Source organism: Aotus nancymaae, unplaced genomic scaffold (assembly GCF_030222135.1).
Source record: "Aotus nancymaae isolate 86718 unplaced genomic scaffold, 86718_ANA_hifiasm-v0.15.2.pri h1tg000053l, whole genome shotgun sequence".
Classification (NCBI taxonomy): Eukaryota; Metazoa; Chordata; class Mammalia; order Primates; family Aotidae; genus Aotus; species Aotus nancymaae.
The window spans coordinates 20,787,253-20,810,354 of NW_026988467.1; the positions used below are offsets into that span (position 1 = coordinate 20,787,253).

The following is a 23,102-nucleotide window of genomic DNA, read 5'->3' on the forward strand; positions in this document are numbered from 1 at the left end:
CCTGGAGGAAGGAACTTGATGGAAGAACTGGACGTCCTGTAATTATGAGGGTCTGTGGTTATGTAGGAATTAACGGGAAGGAAGACACCTGGATTGCTAAGGAATGTGGGAACACCCAGACTTCATTTCTAGCAGTTTAAGAAAAAAAATAGGCCAGGCGTGGTGGCTCACGCCTGTAATCCCAGCACTTTGGGAGGCCGAGGTGGGTGGATCACCTGAGGTGAGGAGTTCGAGACCAGCCTGGCCAACATGGCGAAACCCTGTCTCTACTAAAAATACAAAAATTAGCCAGGTGTGGTGGCAGGCACCTGTAATCCCAGCTGCTTGGGAGGCTGAGGCAGGAGAATCACTTGTGCCCAGGAGGCGGAGGTTGAAGTGAGCTGAGATCATGCCATTGTACTCCAGCCTGGGAGACAGACGTAGATGCCATCTCAAAATAAAAAAAAAAGGAAAAGAAAAGAAAAAAGAAAAAAATGAAAACAACCTCCATGTCTGACAATAGAAGTTTGGTTAAAAGAATAATATGTCCACCCAAAGCAAGACAAATGCAGCTTCCAAAATAATGCTGGAGAAAAATGTTTTGTGACCTGGTAAAGATTCACTGTATTTTTTCAAGCGACTAGAAGCGTATCGTAAACTGTATAGTACCACCCTGGCTGAAACGCATACCTGCACATGCAGAGCAAGCGTCTTGATGGACATAGATGAACACACCACGGGAGTTATCTCCGGGCGGTAGTGGAATTGTAGGTGATTCTTCTTTCTTCCCTTTGCTTATCTGCATTTCCTAAAGTTTATATGGGAAATACACTAATTTATATTAAGGGAAAGCAAGGTTACTAAACGTAACAAATAGGCACTAAAGACAGGCCTTTGTCTGGGCTCTGCCCTCCTCCTGGAATGCCATTTCCACTCCCTTAGCCAACTCCCTTCTCCTCGAAGCTCACCAAGACAGTTTCTTCTTCCGCAGTGTGGCCCCTCCTCATAACTGCAGCCCATAACATCTCACTTTGAAAGTCCTTCCAGAGGCCAGGCATGGTGGCTTATGCCTATAATCCCAGCACTTTGGGAGGCCAAGAAGGGAGTATCGTCTGAGTCCAGGAGTTTAAAACCAGCCTGGACAACATAGTGAGACACTGTCTCCATAAATAATAAAAAATTAGCCAGGTGTGGTGGCCTGTGCCTGTAGTCCCAGGTACTCAGGAGCTTGAGGGAGGAGAATTGCTTGAGCCCAGGAGCTGGAGGCTGCGGTGAGCCGTGACTGCACCACAGCACTCAGCCTGGGCAAGAGAGTGAGCTCTATCTCAGAAAACAAACAAGGAAACCAAGTCCTTCCAGAACATGCTGCCTGGCCCGCATTTTGGTATTATCCACTATGATACTTCAGTTGCGTTACGTGTTCAAGAATGGAAAGGAGGCCGGGTGCTGTGGCTCATGCCTGTAATCCTAGCCCTTTGGGAGGCTGAGGCGGGTGGATTGCCAGAGCCCAGGAGTTCAAGACCAGCCTGGGTGACGTGGCAAAACCCCTTCTCTACTGAAAATAAAAATAAAAATAAAAATAACCGGGTGTGGTGGTGAGCACCTGTAATCCCAGTTACTCAGGAGGCTGAGGCACAGCAATGGCTTGAACCCGGGAGGCGGAGGTTGCAGTGAGCTGAGATTGAGCCACTGCACTTCAGCCTGGACAACAGAGCAAGACTATGTCTCTAAACAAACAAACAAAGTAATGGGAAGGAGAGATTTGGGTTGGAGTGGAGGTGAGACATGAGCACCGTCTTCAAATATTTGCGGGGCTATTGCATGGAGAAGGCTCTAGACCCTTTTTGTGTAACTGCCTTGGAAAGGAAAACTGGGGTGTTCATGGGAGACATTAGGGAGGCCGTTTTTTAAATTTAAGGACATCGCTCTTGCTATGATGGTGTGGCTGCCTTGAGAGGCAGAAAGTTCTTGGCTGCTGGAGGTATTCACAACGAAGCTGCCTCCAGTGTTAGAGGTTCCGCAGGTAACCTCGTTCTCTAGGCTCTACAACTGGACGGTGCTCGTCAAGCATTCTGAGTGCAAAGAGCTCCCTGCTACTCCTCTGTACCCTCCACATGGCTGAACATAGAGCACGGATCCAACATCCACTTACAGCGTTGACCTTCAGAGCAGCAGGTTCGCCTTGCTGATTCTCAGACCCAGGAAAAGCACTTGCTTTCTGTCTGACAAATTTCCCCAGTGCACGCATGTGCTGTCCTGCCTCCGAGAATCCCTTTCCACCTCCACTTTCCTGTCTCACTCCGATGCATTCTTTAGACCTCTTCTCAAATTCACTTCCACCACGAAGCCCTCCCTGTGTGAGCCCCTCCCTTGGTGGGGTTGGGAATACCAGCTCTGTGTTCCCAGCTCCTGGCGTGTATTGCATGGTGCTTTCCCATTCCCCATGGAACTGACTAGAGGGACATTGCTCCCCATGGAACTGAGTACAGGGACATTGTTCCCCATGGAACTGACTGCAGGGACATTGTTCCCCATGGAACTGACTACAGGGACATTGTTCCCCATGGAACTGACTGCAGGGACATTGCTCCCCATGGAACTGAGTACAGGGACAAGGCCTGGAGCTCGCTCTCCTGGGTGTCTTAGTGTCTAGTGGGAGCTGGCACAGAGCAGGTACTTGGTAAGATTTGCTGAATGAACGAGTGTGCCAGAGAAAGCTGGCCAGGGCTTTAAGACTGTAGGGAACATCCCCAAGCTGTAGAAAAAGCCCATTTTATAATGAAATACTCAGGAATGTGACCTGTTCCTGTCGCTTCTCTCAACACCCAGGAATGCCAGAAGCAGGAACATCAAAAGGCAGTGGGCTGTTTCCCGGAAGTCTTCGGGGAGTGTGGAGTGCTGTCTTCATGGTTGACGACTCAGCAGGGGGAGATCGATCATTCCTGGAGAGCAGGAGCCGGAGAGCCCATCTCACTCCAAGGCCTGGGCTGTGTCAATCAGGGACATTGACTACATGGTCCAGGTCAGGAGCCTGGGTCTGGTCCCAACCTTGCACTGACTCCAAGTGACTATGAATAGCTCTTGTCCCCTCTTGAGGCCTCAGTTTCCCAGTCTGTAAAGGAGGCTTGGTCTAGAAGCCTCCTAAGGGCCTCTGCAGCTTGTGTGGCCTCTGCTTCTATGTCACTTTGGGGTTGGAAACCTCCCCTGACATCCCAGAATTCCCTTCATGACTCCTTTCATTCACATGAACATAAATTCATTGTAGAATTTCCTGACTCTACTTATAACTTCAGCTCTCTCTTGGGAGCTTGAAGTTCCAGAAGCTTATAAGGCATGTACAAGGCCATGCTTCTTCATAAAATCATTAAGAAGATCACGCGCCTCCAACCAGGATGGGGGAACACTTTCACAGGCTCCCTATGAGAAAAAGTCAGGAGAAGTGAATGGAACATGGACTTCGAGTAGACAGACCTGGTCTGAATTCTAGCTCTGCCACTTCCCTGCTGTGTGAGGGTCCCTTAACTTCTCGTCCTCAGCTTCCTCATCTAGAAATGAAAATAAGTGTGTATTCTTTGGCGTTGCTGGGTTGCTTTCTCTGAAAAGTTTCTGAGAAGGAGGTCTCATGCAGCAAGCATCCTCTGTTACAAAATAAGGAACCCAAGGACCAATGAGGTCCCTTAAAAACCTTTGCAAAAACCTAGACTACTGGTATGCAGGTGTGGGCCATGAGGGCAATGCTAACATTCCTTTAGAAGTTTGAGGCTGGGTGCAGTGGCTCACGCCTGTAATCCCAGCACTTTGGGAGGCTGAGGCGGGTGTCAAGAGTTTAAGACTAGTCTCGCCAACATGGCGAAACCCCGTCTGTACTAAAAATACAAAAATTAGCAGGGCTTGGGGGTGGGTGCCTGTAATTCTAGCTACTCTGGTGGCTGAGGCAGGAGAATTGTTTGAACCCAGGAGGCGGAAGTTGCAGTGAGCCAAGGTCGCGCCACTGCACTCCAGCCTGGCACTTGGTGACAGAGCGGGACTGTCTCAAAAAAAAAAAAAAAGTTTGAGTTGACCGTTATTGCTGAGGCGCAGTTCTAGGGTTGGAGAAAGTAACGGTGTTGCATCCTGCAGGTTAGGCGTCCAGGCTGGGTTAGAGTTACTTAGAAGAAGGGGCTTTCATGAAAGGGCCTGGAGCTCAGAGATGGGGGTGTGGAGGGCTCCAGGCTCCTGCTGGATTCTGGCTTCCCAGGTGGTCCATTGAGCACCCGGAGAAACAGGCTCAGAGTGGGGATACGCCTCACCCTGGAGGCACCGCCGCCTAGAGAGGGGCCTCCAGCCACATGCTGATGTGTTTGCCCACTCCTCAGGACCCCCGCCTTCTGCTCTTCATCCACTTAAGGAAGCAGTTAGGGGTCAGAAAAGAAAAAAAGACTCAGCTTGTATAAAGCCATCACACCTCTGTGTCGTGTATTGTCACACGCCAAGGGTGTGGCTCCCGGCGCTGGAACCCAGACAGTATCTCTTGAGGAGTTGACTCACGGAGCTGACTCATGCATTTAGATATAACTTCTAGTCTGTTTTTTTAGAAAAAACACTCCCAACCCTCATTACTTCAGCCCTACTTTGTGCACACAGGAATGAGCTCAGGGAAGATGTCACAGGCAGCCATTGATCAAACCCAAATCACATGGGAAACAGTAAATTAGAGAATAATGAGTCCCAGCCTGAGCAGCACCAGTGCCCCTCAGAGCAAGATGCTGGGCGAGGGAGGACAGGCACCCACGGGCAACAGGAATTTGGGATTGGGATTGTACCATCGCATTCGAGATCTGCTGCAACCTTATATGTAAGTCAGCCACAGCCGTCCACTTACTGACTCAAGTTCATACACCAATTCACTCACTTATCCTTTCATTCACTTATTCAATCCCAAGCTTCCACTCTGTGCCAGGTGCTGGTGCCAAGAGGAAAAACAACTCCTGTCCTAAAGGAAGTTTTCAGGATGTCACGTCCATCACCCCAGCCCTCCCCTTTCCAGGCTCCCTGAGCCCAGTTCAGGTAAGACCAAGCCCAGCAGCTCTGCCATACCACCACTGTCCAGGAGGTGGCAGCAGACAGGTCCAGAGAAGCTCAAGGGTTGACAACCCAGCAGTGGGAGGAGGAGGGCGGGCAAGTTACCTGCAAAGGACGTCCTTCCCTGTTTCCTGGAAAGGACCAGATACCCGAAGTGATGGTGGGCGCTTGTAATTCCAGCTACTTGGGAGGCTGAGGCAGGAGAATCATTTGAACCTGGGAGGTAGATTCACTGTCCCCTTGTCTTTGTGAATTATCAAGGACATTTGGTTACAAGTAATAGAAGGCCCTGGCTTAAATCCTGGGGGAGGAAATATAATTTCTCAACCCTCAACTGTTCATAGTAGGGACAGATCCCCCTGTAACAAAAGACAGATTAGCAAGAGAAAAACAAGCAAGTCTATAACATGCACGGCGCAGATCATGAGGGAGAAACCTTAAAGAAAGCTGATGGTGCAGTGGCTTAGAACTCTGGCTTAGAGGGCATCTTCAATAAAGAACAACAAATTTTAGGCCAGGTGCGGTGACTCACGTCTGTAATTCTGTAATCTCAGCACTTAGGCCGAGGCGGGCAGATCACTTGGTCAGGAGTTTGAGACCACCCTGACCAACATGGTGAAACCCCGTCTCTTCTAAAAATACAAAAATTAGCGGGGTGTGCAGCTACTTGGGAGGCTGAGGCAGGAGAATTGCTTGAACCTGGGAGGCGGAGGTTGCCCTGAGCCAAGATCATGCCGTTGCACTCTCCAGCCTGGGTGACAGAGCAAGACTTCATCTCAAAACAACAACGACAACAAAGTTAGCAGGGCATGGTGACTCACAGTCCAGCTTCTTGGGTGGCTGAGGCACGAGAATCACTTGGCCTGGGAAGTGGAGGTTGCAGTGAGCTGAGATCACGCCACTGCACTCTAGCCTGGGTGACAGAGAAGGAGACTCTATCTAGCAAAAAAGAATTTTAAAAGTGGGATGAAGCTGAGGCTGGGGGTGCAGCTGCACCTGGAGGAGGGGCCAGGAGCAGGGGTTATCGTTTTCCGTCTCGGCAGCCCACGTGGCAGTAGCTGCTTCTTGTCTTGTCCTAGGACTTTCCTGTTCCTCAGACTGGGAAATGGGCCATAGCAGGTTGGAAGGTACCTGCTCCAGGCCGAGCCAGCCAGGGAGACTGCTGAATTCCAGGGAGGGGGACTTGGTGGATCCGCTAGGCTTGGGTCTAGCACCTGCCCTGGCACCAGTAAGTGGTGACAACTGCGGGGACAATGCTAGACAGTCACCAGGTGTCCTTGAGAGAATCGCTGGAAACTGGGAGACCCTTGCTAACACAGAGCCACTGGAATGAGTTAGGGTGTGCAAGGCTAGGCACACGGGCTGTTTCTATACCCTTCCATGGACCACAGTTGCAGTTGGGTGACCTGTCAGCTCCAGCCTCACTGCAACAAGGGATATTGGTTGGAGACCCTGCCCTCAGCCCCATGGCATTCCCCTTTCTTGTGCACTCAGCTTGATGGATTCCAGCTGCAAGTACCTGCAACTCTGCTTCAGGGAACAGCCTCCACACTGGAGTGATGAGAGGGAGTAGCTAGAGTCCCTGGCCTCTGCCCCTCGCAGGGGGACCAAACCTGAGGTGCATCCTACATGGACTTCCAGAGCTCTCCAGGGGCACTGAGGTCCAGCCGCCCATACCAGGGACCTGTTGATGACACCCTTTGCCTGGGCTGCCGCCCCCAACCCCCCGCCCCATCTTGCCTCCATAGTGCCCTCCTGGTGTTACCTGGATCACTGCACTGCTTTCCAGCTTTCTGCCTTTTCTCTGGGACTCAACTCAAGACCCTTGTCATCTTAACAGCTAGGTTTCCCAGAGGAGAGGTGAGGAGCTTTTGAGAGACAAGAGCATAGGCCAGGCACGGTCACTCACACCTGTAATCCCAACCAACACTTTGGGAGGCCACGGCGGGAAGGATTGCTTGAGCCCAGGAGTTTGAGACCAGCCTGGGCAACATAGGGAGATTTCCATCTCTACAGAAATAAAAAAAATTAACCAGGCCTGGTGGAAAATGCATGCACAACAGAGTGAGATCCTGTCTCAAAAAAAGATAAGCACATACACTTTTCCATTCAATTATCCCTTTTTCTCTAAAAATAGAGCTCTTTATTTAAACAGTTTAGGGTAATTCCAACAAGCATTAGGATATCATTTAAATAGGATATAAACATAGAAAAATAGAAATAAATACAGATACGTAAGAACAATCTACGCTGCTAGTCCTAAATTTTCACCGGATGTCCCTCCAGTGCAGGCCCAGCCCACACCACGCAGCTGCAACCCGCTGTGCACGTGAGAGAGCTTTGTAACAGTTACGTGCTGAGCACTCAAGGCAAAGTGTTATACTGATTCTCATGCCCTTTCCTAATGCTCCTCATGGCTTTTTGTGAATGACTTAATGACGATAAAGGAGATGGAGCTGACAGTTACTAGAAAGCTCAAGCTATGTCAGAAATTAAATTCTGGAAATAATTCTTTAAAAAAAAAGTAAGGTTTGGTCGGGCGCAGTGGCTCACACCTGTAATCCCAGCACTTTGGGAGGCCGAGGTGGGCGGATAGCCTGAGGTCAGGAGTTCGAGACCAGCCTGGCCAACGTGGTAAAACCCTGTCTCCACTAAAAATACAAAAAAAATTAGCCAGGTGTGATGATGGGCACCTGTAATCACAGCTACTTGGGAGGCTGAGATAGGAGAATCACTTGAATCCAGGAAGCGGAGGTTGCAGTGAGCAGAGACCATGCCACTGCACTCTAGCCTGGGTAACAAGAACAAAACTCTGACTCAAAAAACCAAACAAATAGTAAGGTTTAAGAATAGAAACAGAGTGGTTATTTCATACAAGGTGATGCTGATGATAGCTTTTACTTTTTTGAAATTACCTCCACGAAGAGGCTTGGCTGGGTTCCAGAGAGAACATCGGTACAGGTCTGGGAATTTCCCTGGGAGCTGGCCCTGAGCCACAGCCATCACCAGCTCTGTGGTTTGTTTGTTTTTCCTCTCCTGGGCTCAATGATGTGGACAAGCCTCACTGCAGGGAAAACCCCTGGGGAGACACAGGTGTGTGTGTGTGTCCATCCGTCCGTCCCAGCAGTGATGAAGGCCTCCTGACCCTTAGAAATCGTGGCTGTGACCTTCATATTTTATTGACATGGCCAAGGGATCGGAGGTTGGCCTGGCTGTGCAGAGATCGACGCTCTCTCCCTTGGAGATGTGCACAATAAGTCATCAGAGCAGCACTGCTGGGTGACCTTGGGTAAGTGCCTTTGCCACTCTTGACCTCAGCTCCTTTGAAACAAGATAGGTGTTTGATTCAAAAACTGGTTTGCTAACTCTTTTTTGGGCAGTGGAACCTCTCTAAACAAAACCTCACGTAGAAAGCTACGGTATGTAAATCAGGGCACAGTGAGGCTGCTCTGGTGAAAGTGGCGAGGCTCCTAGAACCCCGTAGCACGCCCTGCAACTGCCACCAAGGCCTTTGGGGGACATGGTTTGAGAACTCCTGGATAAGATGCCCTAAGAAGCTTTTCCAGTTCTGCCATTTAATGCTGTACTCTTGTGGCGGCTTTAATACGACACAGCTCTGCGGCTTCAGTGGCTTTAAAGATCCCTTCTTCACAAATCCAGAGACGTCAGTCCTGGCAGGTTGAATGGCCACAGAGCCAAGGTCGTTCAGATTTCCCACCACAAAACACTTTGGTCCTAAGGGTGAAACCTGAGCCACGCTCATTTGTATTCAGGTGGGTGTAGGTTAGCTGAGGATGCTCAGGTAAGGATAGTCACCTGAGGGTGGTGATGCAACCAGCAGAAGGCATTGATTTCTTATAAGGAGAATGAGACTTCTTAGGATCGCGATAGTCAACCAAGCGTCTAAAGTGCTGTCCAAACAGGGCTTATGGACCTAGAAGTCCGATTCCTGCCGTGTTACTGTCCTGCTCCAACAAACTGGGCCCCTAGAAGGTGGAGCACTTGGTTCCTTCCCCGGGAAGCAGGGTTTCCATTGCTGGGTAATGGCGGAGAGACCAGGGTCCCCTTGGGTGGGGCTCTGGCTTCTGAGAGCTTGATCTCCTGACAGGGAGGCAGTGAGGGTAGAAGGAAGGAGGTAGATGAAGGATGAGACAAGCTGAATGGTGAGTGCTCTCAGTCACTCTGGGTTTAGGGGCCACAGGTGGGAGATGCCCAGGGGTCTCCTGGAGCCTGGATGGATGGAGAATTCTACCAGCCACCACATAGAGAGCACCAAGGACACAGAGGGCCCTGTGCTACGCACGTCTGAGATCCCTAGAACCCTCACCACACCCAGGTGTAGCTGCAGATGAGGAAGCCGACGTAGAGAAGGAAGGTAGCTTCCCCAAGATCACACAAACAGTGAACAGCAGAGCTGGGATTTGAACCCCGGTCCGACACTGAAAACCACACAGTGCCATGACTCCAAAGACCAGGATTTGAGGACAGCCACCTTTCACTTCCCATCCAAAACCCTCGGCCAACTGGATTTTAATGTGGGCCTAACCTAGGGGACCAATGAATCAAGAGGCTGAGCCCTGGGGTGGGGGAGCTCAGCGGCTGCCGGGAAAGGCATGAGGTAGAGCGGGTGTGCTTCCAGAGGTCCCAAGCTCCAGAGGGCCCCTTGCTGGTGTCTGCCCTCGATGTCTGCTGTGACCTGACCTCACCTGTTTCGTGCTGTCCTGGGATAATTTTTCCCCCTGGCCTGTCAACCCACCAACCTCTGACCTCAGCCCACCCTGTGTCCACCCCTCTTGGAGCTCAGCCTAAAGCGGTGGGTCCCAGGAGGGAGGGGCCTGTTATTGCTGAGCCTGGCAGACAAACCGCCACTAGGTGGACGTCCTGGAAGTGCAATGCCCCTCCGCCCTCTAGGGGAGGTATGGTTTCTTGGGAAGTCCGGTAGTCCTCGCAAAGGCAGCGGCATCAGAGTCAGTGGAAGCCGGGGGACAGCTCACCTGGCCATGTAATGCCCCAGTGTCCTCTCCTCAGTCCTCTGGGTGCTCTCAGCCCCCCAGCTGCCCGGACCACTGTCCTCAATTTCTGATTCCCTCGCCTCCTCTTCTTCCTCTTCCTCCTCAGGGCTGCTGTCCCAGCAGATGGTCAGTGTCTGAAGAGAAACTGGGAGCTCCCCAGAGACCAGATTCGGCGCTGGTGGTAAGGTGCCCCAGGTGGCCCAGGAGGAGAGGTCATCTTTTGGGAGCTCTTCCAGGAAACCCGAGTCCTTGGAGAATTCAAGTGATGGGAGAGGTGCTTGGTGCCCATCCCCACCTGACCCTTGGCCTGGCCCCTTCTCAGACAAATAGCCAGAGGACCCAGCCCTGTCCCAGGAGGAGTCCATAGTGCTGGCCCAGCTTCTATCTGAAGAATCCCAAGCAGAAGAGCCTTCAGCTGGGTCCAGAGGAGCCCTGGGTCTCCCTGAGTCCACCTCACCTGCCTCTGAGTGCTCTGGAACCTGGTGCTGTTGCCCCAGGAAAGAGGGTGGTTCAATGTAGGGCTGGAAGCTGACGCCATCTTCCATGTCCTCCTCCTCTTCTTCCTCATCCTCCGCAAGTGCCTTCGTCCGTCCTGCCTGCTGGGTGGCTGGGGCCCTGACCCTAGGCGTGGGCCTGACCCCTCTGGTCAGTTCCTTTTGGGGACAGAGGAGCAAGTCATTCAGGGATTCTGGTCTGCTGGGCTGAAAGGCTGCCACAGGGTGTGTGTGTCCAGAAAAGTCCTGATTTGGGGAGGGGAGAGAAGAGCAGAAAATTTAGGCTTTCCTTCCTGAAGCACGATTATCTTCATTTAAATTCCCCTAGAAACAGACCTGAGAAAAGGATTCAAGTGTAAGTAGTTTCTTTGAGACGTGATCCCAGGATGCACCAGATGGGAGTGTGTGTGTGGGGGGGGCAGCCCTAGGGCTCCTGGCACTTAACCCTGCTGGGGACTCAGGGAGCCACGGGGGCACACGCACCTCAGAGCGATCCCACGACGGGGATGCTCCTGTGCTATTTACCCACAGCCCCTGTCCGTCATTGCTGAGGGATGGAAGAGCGGGTGGCAGTGTTAATTCTCTGCCACTTAATGCCTGCCATGCGCAGGGGCAGTGTGGGCTCCAGAGGCCAGAGAAAGCCCACTGGGTGCAGGTGCTGGGAGCTGCCAGTCCAGTGGGTGTGCTCTTGACAGGAAGGCTGAGGGCACGGGGCAGGGCACAGATATGTCTACCCGTCATCTCGACAGTTAGTGGGGTTCTCCCACAGGCCCTGGAGCCGGGGAATGTGGAAATGCTCCCCTTGCCACCCTGCCATGATGCAGGGACACTCAGAACCCATCCTCAAAGCCCCCATGTCCATCAGAGCCTCGCCTATGCCCAAACTGCACCTGCCAGCCCTTATCTGAACAGGGCCAACCCATATCACCTCCTGGGCTTCCCCTGCCCCAGCAGGCCCCTAGATTCTAAGGGAGAGACACAGTGGAGCAGGGAGGAAGCGCCAAGGTCAGCCAGGCACAGCTCATCCTGGGATAAACTGTGAACTAAAAATTGGGACCCTTTTAAGACATCCCTTTGGTGCCCCCTCTCCTCCTCCCCTCTGGTTATCTCTTCTGAGGCCCGAGGCTGGGGGCTGTGCTCCCAGCACCTGACACATCCCAGCAGAGGTGAAGTTATTTATCTTAAAGGAACTTAAGGCACTCCTCCCTCCTGGGCCTATTTGCTATTTTATTCAGGACTAAATGCATGCATTACTAATGGTGGAAATTCAGACACAAAGATAGATATTTTGGTCCAAGAGTCTGGACCATTTCGATATTCTATCTGAATAACTCATAGCTCCAGCCCCAGCCCCTTACTCTCAACCCCTCCCCACCTGCTACACAGCCCCAGATTTGCTATACCAGGGCGTGTGGCATCTTTGCCCGCTGAAACCAGGGATTCCCCATGAGGCTCTTCCAGATCACACCCCCTGTGGCAATTGCTAACAGCAGTAGCAGAAGTGATGGCAGCACCAGGAAAACCCAGTTGGTTTCTAAGGAAGGAAAAATAATAATGAGAGAAACAACAATGGCTCTTGCCTACAACTGCACATGTGCTGAGTGCTTCACCTTCATTACCCTATTTAATCCTCACAAGAATAAACCCATTCTACAGACTGTGCAAACAAAGGCTCGGGGCATTATGTAAGCCGCCCAAAGACACACAATGAGTGTGGTTTTAATCCAGGTGAGTCTATCTCTAGGCTCATGCTTGTAAGCATGGTGTCACGAAGCTCCCAAGGTCCAGAGGGAAAGTTCCCGCTTCTGCACCACTTAGTACCCACCTGGGACCTCCAGCAAGAAGCAGGCGGGCTGGGAGAACTCGCTGTATTTCGGGACACTGAAGGTGTAGATGGTTCTGGCACTTAGGCAGTGGCGTTCGCTGGTGGTTGGTTGGAGGGTGATCTGGACTGGCTGGCCGTGGGGAGTGACTGGAAATAGGGTCTGTTTGGAAAAGAAGCAGAGAGTGGCAGAACTGCTGTGGGGATTTGTTTCACAGCCAGGAGAGAGTGGGGTTGGCAGACATGGTAGTGTTTCTTTCTTTCTTTTTTTTTTTTTTTAGGCAATAGGGTCTGGCTCTGTCACCCAGGCCAAAGTGCAGTGGTGTGATCACAGCTCACTGCAGCCTCAAACTCCTGGGCTCAAGCGATCCTCCCACCTCAGCTCTCCAAGTAGCTAGGGACTACAGGTTCACACCACCATACCTGGGTAATTTTTATTTAATTAGTTTTTTTTGAGATAGAGTTTCGCTCTTGTTGCCCAGTCTGGAGTACGATGGTGCAATCTTGGCTAACCACAATCTCTGCCTCCTGGGTTTGAGTGATTCTCCTGCCTCAGACTCCTGAGTAGCTGGGATTACAGGCATATGCCACTATGCCCAGCTAATTTTGTATTTTTAGTAGAGATAGGGTTTCTCCATGTTGGTCAGGCTGGTCTCTTGACCTCAGGTGATCCACCTGCCTTGGCCTCCCAAAGTGTTGGGATTACAGGCGTGAGCCACTGTGCCTGGATAATTTTTTAAAATTATTTTTGGTACAGGCAAGGTCTTGCTGTTGCCCAGGCTGGTCTCGAACTCCTGGCCTTAAGTGATCCTCCCTCCTTGCCTGAACCTCTTATTCTTTTCCTGCATTAAGGTTTAAGCATCGAGGGAGCACTTCCCCAACACTACCTGAGTTCTTTTCAGCTGAGTCTCCAGGTAGGGATAGCCATGGTTCAAAAGCAGCCTGCCACTTGGGGTCACCCTGGCGTGCACCCAATTAGGGTCTGCCTGTGGGTCCCTACTTTGCGAAGCACATTCCTTGGGTTTCTCATCTTGGGGTCTCCCAGTCTATCGGGAGCGGAGGAAACCTCTACAAATGCTGCACCGCCTGGTACAGAAGGCTCTGGCCACGTGTGGCTGCTGAGCATGTGAAATGCATCTGGTCCACACTGAGAGGTGTTCCAAATACAAAACACACATCAGATTTCAAAGAAGCAGGGAAAAAGAATGTAAAAGATCTCAATCATTTTTATCAGGATTGCACATTGAAATGATGCCATTCTATTGGATGAAGTAAAATCTGTTATTAAAATTTGATTTACCTGTCTCTTTTTACTTAATTTAACATGGAACACTTAAAACTGCACATGTGGCTTGCATTGTATTTCTTTCTATTGGTCAGTGTTGGTCTGCAATATTTGTGAGGTTCTTGAAGGCGGGAACCACACTGGATTGAGATCTATATTCCCTGGAATCCGGAGGATGCAGGGGATCAGGAGTGTGAACGCTGCCTTAGTGGAAGCAAGAACAAACTGGAGCAAGGGGCTGTGGACCAAATCTGGCTGGCCGTTTGTTTATGTAAAAAGGTTTATTTTTTATTTTTTTGAGACAAGGTCTCACTCTGCTGCCCAGGCTGAACTGAAGTGCAGAGGCGTGATTATGGCTCACTGTAGCCTCTACTTCCTGGGCTCAGGAGATCTTCCTGCCTCAGCATCCCAAGTAGCTGGGACCACAAGCATTCTTCACCATACTTGGCTTTTTTTTTTTTTTTTTCAAGTTTTTTTTAGAGATGCTGTTTCACCATGTTGCCCGGGCTGCTCTTGAACTCCTGGACTAAGGTAATCCTCCCACTGCAGTCTCCCAAGTACTGTGATTGCAGGCGTGAGCCACCGCACCTGGCCTATAAACAGTTTTACTGGAACCCAGCGATGTCCATCCATTTACAGATTGGCTACAGCTCCGTTTGTGCTATAACTGCAGCATTGAGTCATCCTGAGAGAACAGAAGGCCCCCAAAGCCAAAAATATCCACTATCTGGCCTTCCTCGGGCAAGTCTGCCAGCCCTTGCCATAAATAAATGCAGATATACACGCATGCATACACAGAAAACAAATCTGAAACTGGATAAGCACCAGAGTGATGTGTGGTCATCTCTGGGTACTTTTGGTTTGCTTCTTAGAGCTTATCTGTATTTTTTAGATTTTCTCTACTGTTGACTTGGCAAGCAGGCCTCTTGTAGGTCATCATACTTTGATCAGATTTTATTAGAAGAAAAAAAGGAAAGGTTAATAATTTTTAAAAATGGCTAGGTGCGGTGGCTCATACCTGTAATCCCAGCACTTTGGGAGGCCAAGGAGGGCAGATCACTTGAGGTCAGCCATTCAAGACCAGCCTGGCTAACATGGTGAAACCCTGTTTCTACTAAAAATACAAAAATTAGCCTGGCATGGTGGTGCGCACCTGTAATCCCAGCTACTCAGGAGGCTGAGGCACGAGAATCACTTGAACCCGGGAGGCGGAGGTTGCAGTGAGCTGAGATCGTGCCCCTGTACTCTAGCCTGGGTGACAGTGAAACTCCATTTCAAAATGATAACAATAATAATAATTTTTAAAAATATTAAGTAGCAAACTGCTGTGTTCTTGGCCTCTGTACTGTGCCGGGGCAGGATGCTCTCCCTGTTCTTAGTTTCTTCAGGGGACGAGGGCAGGGTGAGCCACAGGCCAGTCACACTGTGTACAAGTCAAGGGCTGACTGCCAGGAGTCAGGGGTGTACAGGGAAGGCTTCCTGGAGGAGGCGTGCAGGAGCAGGCTGGGAGGGTGAGGAGAATCTGAATGTGAAGCGGTGGAGGAGGGGGCCTAGCCTGGGGGCAGGAAAGGAGCTTCCTACCTTGTTTCCGGCCTCCTCCTTCCAGAATGCCACCTCATACTTCAGATCCAGTGGGGGCATGCAGGGGGGCAGCTGGTAGGTGGCATTGACACTCAGGATCTCCTCCGTCTGGGTGAGCACCAGGAGAGGAGGGGCTGGCTCCACTGCAGAAACAGAGCAGGGCCCGTCAGTAATCCCAAGGGGCCACGCTGCCTCCATCACCCCAGACCAGAGAGCTGTCTTGGAAATGGAAAAGCAACCAGCATGTTTCAAACACTTCCTGTGCACCTAGCACCTTATAACCTGTTATTTCGGCCTTGCACTGACCCTGGGAGGAAGGTATCACTATTCTCATTTCATAGAGGGGAAAACTGAGGCTTAGAGAGGAGAGGTGATCCGGGCAGGCTCATCACTGACCTGGCTTCACTCATGCCATCCCTTCCACCTGGATGTCCTCCACATGTCACTGGCCTGGTAGATCCTGCCCATCTGGGTGCATTTCCTTTTGCTGCCATGACAAATTACCACACACACAGTGGCTTAAAACCATACAGACTTAAGATCTCACAGTTCTCTAGGTCAGAAGTCCAGGGGGGCTCGGCTGGTTCCTCTGCTCTGGGTCTCACATCTGGAACCACTGGGGGAGAAGACACTTCCAAGCTCCCTTGGGTTATCAGCAAAGCTTAGTTCTTTGTGGCTGTAGGGCTGTGGTCCCTGTTTCCTGGCCGGTTGTTAGTGGGAGCCTCTCAGCTCCGGAAGGCACCTGCATTTCTCATCACATTGCCCTTCCATCGTCAAACCAGAAACGGCACCACGGCCTGCCACTTTTCTTCTGCTTCCAGCTGGAGAAAGTTTCAAGGGCTCATGGGATTAGACTGGGCCCATCTGGATTATCCAGGATAACCTCACTATTTGAAGATCTGTGTCTCAGTCCATTTTGTGTTGCTATTACAGACTATCACACACTGGGTAACTTATAATGAATAGAAATGTATTTGGCTCATGGCTCTGGAGACTTGGAAGTCCAAAAACATGGCACTGGCATCTGATGAGGGCCTTTGTGCTGGCCTTCCCAAGGTGGAAGGTGGAGGGCAAGAGACGGGGAGAGTGAGCCAGGAAGAGAGGGCAGAACTCACTTTTCTTTTTTTTTTTTTTTGGGACAGAGTCTTGCTCTGTCACCCAGGCTGGAGTGCAATGGGGCAATACTGGCTCACTGCAACCTCTGCCTCCTGGATTCAGGAGATCCTTCTGCTTCAGCCTCCCGAGTAGCTGGGATCACAGGCATGCACCACCACTTGCGGATAATTTTTGTGTTTTTTAGTATAGACAGGGTTTCACCACATTGGCCAGGTTGGTCTCAAACTGCTGACTTCAAGAGACCCACCAGCCTCGGCCCCCCAACATGCTAGGATTATGGGCGTGAGCCACTGCACCTGGCCAGAATTCACTTTTCTAACAATCCATTCTTGATAAACACACTCCCGCAAGACTGACGTTAATCTATTCATGAGGGCAGAGCTCTTAAGGACTAAGTCGCCTTTTAATAGTGCCGCTTCTTAAGGCAATCACAATGATAATTAAATGTCAACATGAGTTTTAAGGGGACATTCAAACCATAGCAGTCTATAACCTTAATTAAGATTCCCTATTGCCAGGCAATACCGACATCTGACATATTCTCAGCTGCCGGGGGCTAGGGCAGAGCACCTTTAGAAGCTCATTCTGCCTACCATGGTCCTCCTCCGCCTCCCACCTAATCCATATCTCTTTCAAATGCAAAACCCATTCCCTCCATCCCAATGTCCCCCACGATCTCATCTTCTTATCGTATCAACTCAAATTCCCAAATCAACAGTATTTAAATCAGAGTCAAATAGACCCTGGGTCCAACAGTACAACTCCCGGGGCACAGTTTCTCTCCATCTGTGGGCCAGTAAAACTACAGTTATCTGCTCCCAACCATAAAATGTGGGACAGGCACAGGATAGGAGTTCCGGATAATCTGGTTCAAGCATGGGGAAATGGAAGGGACAACGCAGTCATGTTCCAACGCAGCTTGAAAATCCAGCCACGAAAACTCCATTAGGTTTCAAGGCCTGGGAAAAATTCTCTTTGACTCTTAGCACTGCCCTTTGAACTTCTGGTTTCACTGTCTGAGTCATACTTTCTTTTTGCTAAAGGTAGCAGGTATCTGCAGCTAAGTAGTTTTACTAGTGTGCATCTCACCAGTAGAAACCGGACAGTCCAACAGCCTTTGATTTCATACGCTCTGTGTTCCATGTAGCCCAAGCTAACAGTGTTTCTGTGGATGTAAAGTTCTCAGGAACTTATGGGTCTCCTATGAATGTCATGGGGGAATCCACTGCATTATTAGATAAATCCAGGTCCACAAATCTTTTTTTTCAGATAAACCTTCTCTACTTTGGCTCCAGCTGACATGGCTGAGGGACAATGCTCTTCAGCTTCCTAGAAGTCCCCTGGTTTGATTTAAGGGCACTGTGAGTTATACACTTAATCTCTTCAAAGAGCTTTTTAAGTGACTGAGTACTTTGATCTTTTATCTTCCTGAGGTTTGGTACAATCATACACTTGGATGTTTCTCTATGTCACACTTTTGGGAGCAATTTTTGTTTTTTTTGAGATGGAGTCTTGCTCTGTCACCCAGGCTGGAGTGTAGTGGCGTGATCTTGGCTCACTGCAACCTCCACCTGTTGGGTTCAAGTGATCCTCCTGCCTCAGCCTCCCGAGAAGCTGGGATTATGGGTGCCCACCACCACACCCAGCTAATTTTTGTATTTTTAGTAGAGACAGGTTTCACCACATTGGCCAGGCTGGTCTCAAACTCCTGACCTCAGGTGATCTGCCCAATTTGGCCTCCCAAATTGCTGGGATTACAAGCATAAGCCACCGTGCCTGGCTACAGTCTCTTAATTTTATTGTTTTTTGCATACATTGAGAACTTCAGAAATCCTCAAGTCCTAGTTCCTTTCTGTTTAAATTCTTCCCTCATTTTCTTTCTTTCCTCTTGCATTTTACTATAAGTGGCAGGAAGAAACCAGGCTGTGCCTTCCACATTTTATTTGGAAACCTCCTCCGATAAGCACTCAAGTTCATCATTTACGAGCTCTGCTTCCCACATAACTGCAGGACACAGTTCTGCTAAGCTTTCTGCCAATACAGAACAAGTGTCTCCCTTTCTCGAGTTTTCAATAACGTGTTCCTTACCTTGTGAAGCAGTGCCTAGAGTATCGGTGTGTCTACTAACAGGCTCTTCATGATGGTTGAGGTAATCTCGGAGGGGATTTAGCTTTTCTCTATAATGCTGCTTGTTTCTTTCTGCACTCTGAGTCTTTAACTTCCATATTCCTACTGACAGTCTGTTGAGAGCCCTCTAGCCTTGCCCAATGGTTTGAAGATGGAGAGGGCAATGTGACAAGGGATATGACAGCCAGAGAAAACTAATACACCATCCTTCAAGTTCTAACTAAAATACCACTTCTTCCATGCAGCCTTCCCTGATTCCCAGCCAGCAGGGATCTCTGACCACACTAGTCACCTCTGCCCTGTGTTTGTGGTCAAGGTAAACATGTGGCTTCCTCACGATGCCATTACTTACATGTTTAGGTAACATCTGCTGGGTACTGACTAGGTATCAAGCTTTGGGAAGGGAGCTGACGGGAATGAGGAGATGAGGCCTCCTTGTATCCTGACCTCCAGGTCAGGATAAGCTTTGGGGTAAATGAAATATGCAAACTACCATAAGAAAGTGACCAAGGCCACAGATGGGAGCAAGAAAAGTGTAGAGGAAGTGCAAAGGCAGGAAGAGTCACCCTGGCTTGGGATATGGGGCTGAAGAATCAGGAGAATTTCAGGGAGGGGACGAACAATTAAAACAATTTAAATCTCGTGTTTTTCCCTTTATTCTTCGAATGTCTTATTCCTATCCATCCAGTCATTGTGGTTTGTCCACCATCCTTCTAGCCAGACAGCCTTCCTGTCTGCCTTCTCATTCTTCCTTTCCTTCCCATCCATCCATCCATCTCAGCCTCCCTTCCTTTCCCCTCAATCACCCTTTCTAACCAATATTTTTTCCTTCCTATGCCTCCTTTCTAATTATTCATCTATACTTCTTCCCTTTTATCTAGCAGGTCAGCCTTCTTAGCTACTCTCCATTCTTCCCATCCATCCATTCTTCCTTTTTATCTTTCTACACATCCTTCCTTCTTGTTTCTCCTTCCTTCCTTGCTTCTCCTCCACTCCAGCCCTTCCTTCCCTTCCTGGATGTCCCCCTTTTCTTCTATCTTATCGACCCACCCATCTCACACACCCATCTGTCTTTCCTTCTGCCTTCTGTGATAGTTAAATTTTTTTTCTTTAAGACACGGTGTTGCTCTGTCACCCAGGCTGGAGTGCAACAGAACAATCATGGCTCACTGCAGCCCTGACCTCCCAGGCTCAAATCATCCTCCCACCTTGGCCTCCCAAATAGCTGGGACCACAGGTGCACACCACCACAACCAGAGAATTTATTCTTTTTTTTTTTTTTTTGTAGAGATAAGTTTTACTTATGTTGCCCAGGCTGGTCTTGAACGCCTGGGCTCAAGTGATCTGCCTACCTTGGCCTCAAGGGATCCTCCCACCTTGACCTCCCAAAGTGCTGGATTACGGGTGTGAACCACAGTGCCTGGCCGGTGATGGTTGATTTTATGTGTCAATTTGACTGGGCTAAGGAATACCCAGTTAGTTGGTAAAACATTATTTCTGGGCCCATTTGTGAGGATTTTTCCGGAAGATATTAACATTTGAATCTGTAGACTGGGTGAAGATGTGTCCTGACCAGTGTGGGCAGGCATCATCCAGTCCACTGAGGGCCCAAAGAGAACAACAGATGGAGGAATGGCACATTCGTGCTGCCTCTTCCTGAGCTGGCACATCAACTTGCCTGCTCTTGGATGTCAGAGCTTCCTGTTCTCAGGCATTTGGACTCTGGGACTTATACCAGTGGCCCTTCTGATTGTTGGGCCTGTGGCCTCGGACGCCACTGCTCCCCTGGTCTTGGGCCTTCAGACTCAGATGGAATCACACCACAAGCTTTCCTGGTTCTCCAGCATATGACCGCATATTGTGAATGTTTTTGTGTCTATAATTGCATGAGCCATTTCCCATAATACATCTCTTCTTATTATATCTCTTTTTTTTGTTTTTTTGAGACGGAGTCTTGCTCTGTCACCCAGGCTGGAGTGCAGTGGCATGATCTTGGCTCACTGCAACCTCCACCTCCCAGGTTCAAGTGATTCTCCTGCCTCAGCCTCCTGAGGAGCTGGGACTACATGTGTGCGCCACCACGCCCGGCTAATTTTTGTATTTTTAGTAGAGACAGGGTTTCACCATGTTGGCCAGGCTGGTCTCGAACTCCTGATCTCAAGTGATCCATCTGCCTTGGCCTCCCAAAGTGCTTGGATTACAGGTGTGAGCCACCACACCTGGCCTCCTCTTACTATAATATTCATACATATCCCATTGGTTTGGTTTCTCTGGAGAACCTTAACTAATAGACTTCCTATCCTCCATCTCTCCATCCACATGTATTTCCTTCCTAATAGGCATCCATCCTTCCATCCAGCCTCCTTCTTTCCCATTTTCCATCACTGCCTCCTCCATCCTCTCCATCCTCCCTTTCTTCTTACCCATCTGTCCTTCCCTCCTTTTATCCATCCGCTGAGCCAGCTTCTTTCCACACGAATCATCTCTTCTTCCTTCTCTACCATCCTTTCCTGCTGCCCTGCAATCAGCCCCTCCCTCTTCTCTCTCAAAGCCTTATTTTGTCCTTGAACATTGTGAAAAGCCTGGGCAGCAAGTTACAGCTCTCAGCTCTCTGAGGGCACTGTCTGGGCATTTATCCTCCCCTTGTTACCCGGGCCTGCCCAAGGTCAGAAAGATCTAATTTATATCTATGTCCACCGGTTACTAGCGGTGTATTCTGCCAAGTTTCTTAGCTTCTATGAGTCTTGGGTTGATGGAAATGAACCTCACAAGGCTGCTGTGAAGATTAAAAACAGACTGAAAAAAAAGGGCTCTCCTCACCCAATGTCAACACTTGTGATTTCTGGCAGTAAGAATGGGACATTTTTTTCTACCTTCTTTACCACCCCCCGCCCAGATTTCTGCAGCCTACAGAAAATACTTTAGCATCCAGAATTTATTTATTTATTTAAAAACGGAATCTCATTCTGTTGCCCAGGCTGGAGTGCAGTGGCATGATCTCGGTTCACTGCAACCTCCGCCTCCTGAGTTCAAGTGAGTCTCCTGTCTCAGCCTCCCGAGTAGCTGGGATTATAGGCACCCACCACCATGTCCTGCTAATTTTTGTATTTTCAGTAAAGACGAGGTTTCACCATGTTGTCCAGGCTGGTCTCAAACTCCTGACCTCAGGTGATCCGCCCACCTCGGCCTCCCAAAATGCTGGGATTACAGGCATGAGCCACTGTGCCTGCCCCAGAATTTGTTTGAAGCATTGATTTTAAGGAGAGAAGTTGAACGTAAAAAATAGGAATAAGCATATCAAGTGCCTTGTGTAGTCCGTGACCCAAATGGTGCTCGGCTGCAGATAATGAGCAGTGTTAGCAGAGGGTGCATGTGAGATTGCTGGCGCTGGCTGGAGCTCCCCTGACTCCCTGACAGGCTGCCAGACAGGGCCCTGGGCTGTTGCTGGTCCCACGCCCCATCTCAAAGGGGCTGGCCCCAGGGAGCTCCCCTCTGCTTTGGGGAAGTGAGAGACAGATGGTCAGGAGCGCAGCACCACTAAGCACAGCTCCTGGATGGGATGAAGAGCCTCCCACTCAGTCCCTTACAAACAGACCTACCTTCAAAAAGGTAATCCAGGTATTCGGACTCCACCCAGGGGGACTTGGAGCTGGGAGAAACCGTCCGCACGCGCCCTTTGAACTTGTTGTACAGGTCCTGTTTCTTCAGGCACATCAGAGGACACACCAGCTCCTTGGTTCCTGCACACTTTTCAACTTTGCGCCACCGTCCAGGGGTGGGAGAGCTGGGGAAGGAGACAGGAGAGCTTGGGCCATGGACTCAGCCTCTCAGGGTTGGGAACTTAGAGAACAGGTGATCACGTGTCCCTCCATTTGGCTGGACTGCCCATAGGTCCATCTGTCCAGATAGGCAGACACTGGCTGAGACAGGATAAGAGCAGTCTGGTCAGGAGCTCAGGTTCTGGAGCCAGATGGATGGGAGTGGGAATCCCAGCCCTGTCCCTCCCTAGCTTTGGGACTATGGGCAGGTCCCTGCTCCTAAGCCTCAGTTTCCTCATCTGTAATGCCTCCCTCACAGGGCTGTTGGGGTTGCTGCTATTCCTAGTACTAGTGATCATTACTCTAAGTTTGTTCATTCAGGCTTTAATGGGTCACCTGCTGCATGTCAAGCACCATGATGGGTACTCTGTGGATGTCAGAGGGGAACATGCAGGTCCATGACTCCAACCTGGAGGCTTCAGAGAGCTGCCTGGCCCTTCCGTCTCTTCTGCCATGTGAGGACACAGTGTTTGCCCTTCCACTATGTGAAGATGCAGAGAGAAGGCACCATCTGGGAAGCAGAGAGCAGCCCTTACCAGAAGAGAATCAGGTGCCACCTTGATCTTGGACTTCCCAGCCTCTGGAACTGTGAGAAGTAAATTGCTATTATTTATTAATAGCAATTACTAGAATTACCCCATTCTGAGGTATTTTGTTAAAGCAGCACAAATGGACTAAGCCGAGACACAGGGGGTCTAACTCTAACATGCTTTTGTTTTGTTTTTTGAGATGGAGTCTCACTCTGTTGCCCAGGCTGGAGTACAGTGGCATGATCTTGGCTCACTGCGACCTCCACCTCCCGGGTTC

At 50.0% G+C, this 23,102-nt stretch overlaps 1 protein-coding gene across 3 annotated transcripts in view; it reads right to left on the bottom strand.

Moving 5' to 3' along the window:
• Nucleotides 1-7,921: 7,921 nt before the first annotated feature.
• Nucleotides 7,922-23,102, bottom strand: part of IFNLR1 (interferon lambda receptor 1) — a 34,344-nt gene continuing 19,163 nt past the window's right edge. Inside the window, exons 3-8 of one of the 3 annotated variants that reach the window (XM_064363467.1) lie at nt 22,077-22,261; nt 15,235-15,377; nt 12,372-12,531; nt 11,950-12,080; nt 10,510-10,792; nt 10,171-10,300 (exon numbers count right to left, since the gene is read on the bottom strand). In XM_064363467.1, coding sequence (XP_064219537.1) covers nt 10,266-10,300; nt 10,510-10,792; nt 11,950-12,080; nt 12,372-12,531; nt 15,235-15,377; nt 22,077-22,261 — 937 coding nt within the window. In that variant the 3' untranslated portion in view covers nt 10,171-10,265. Of the gene's footprint in view, nt 10,793-11,949; nt 12,081-12,371; nt 12,532-15,234; nt 15,378-22,076; nt 22,262-23,102 lie in introns of all 3 variants that reach the window. The other 2 variants (XM_064363466.1, XM_064363468.1) reach the window with 2 other exon arrangements.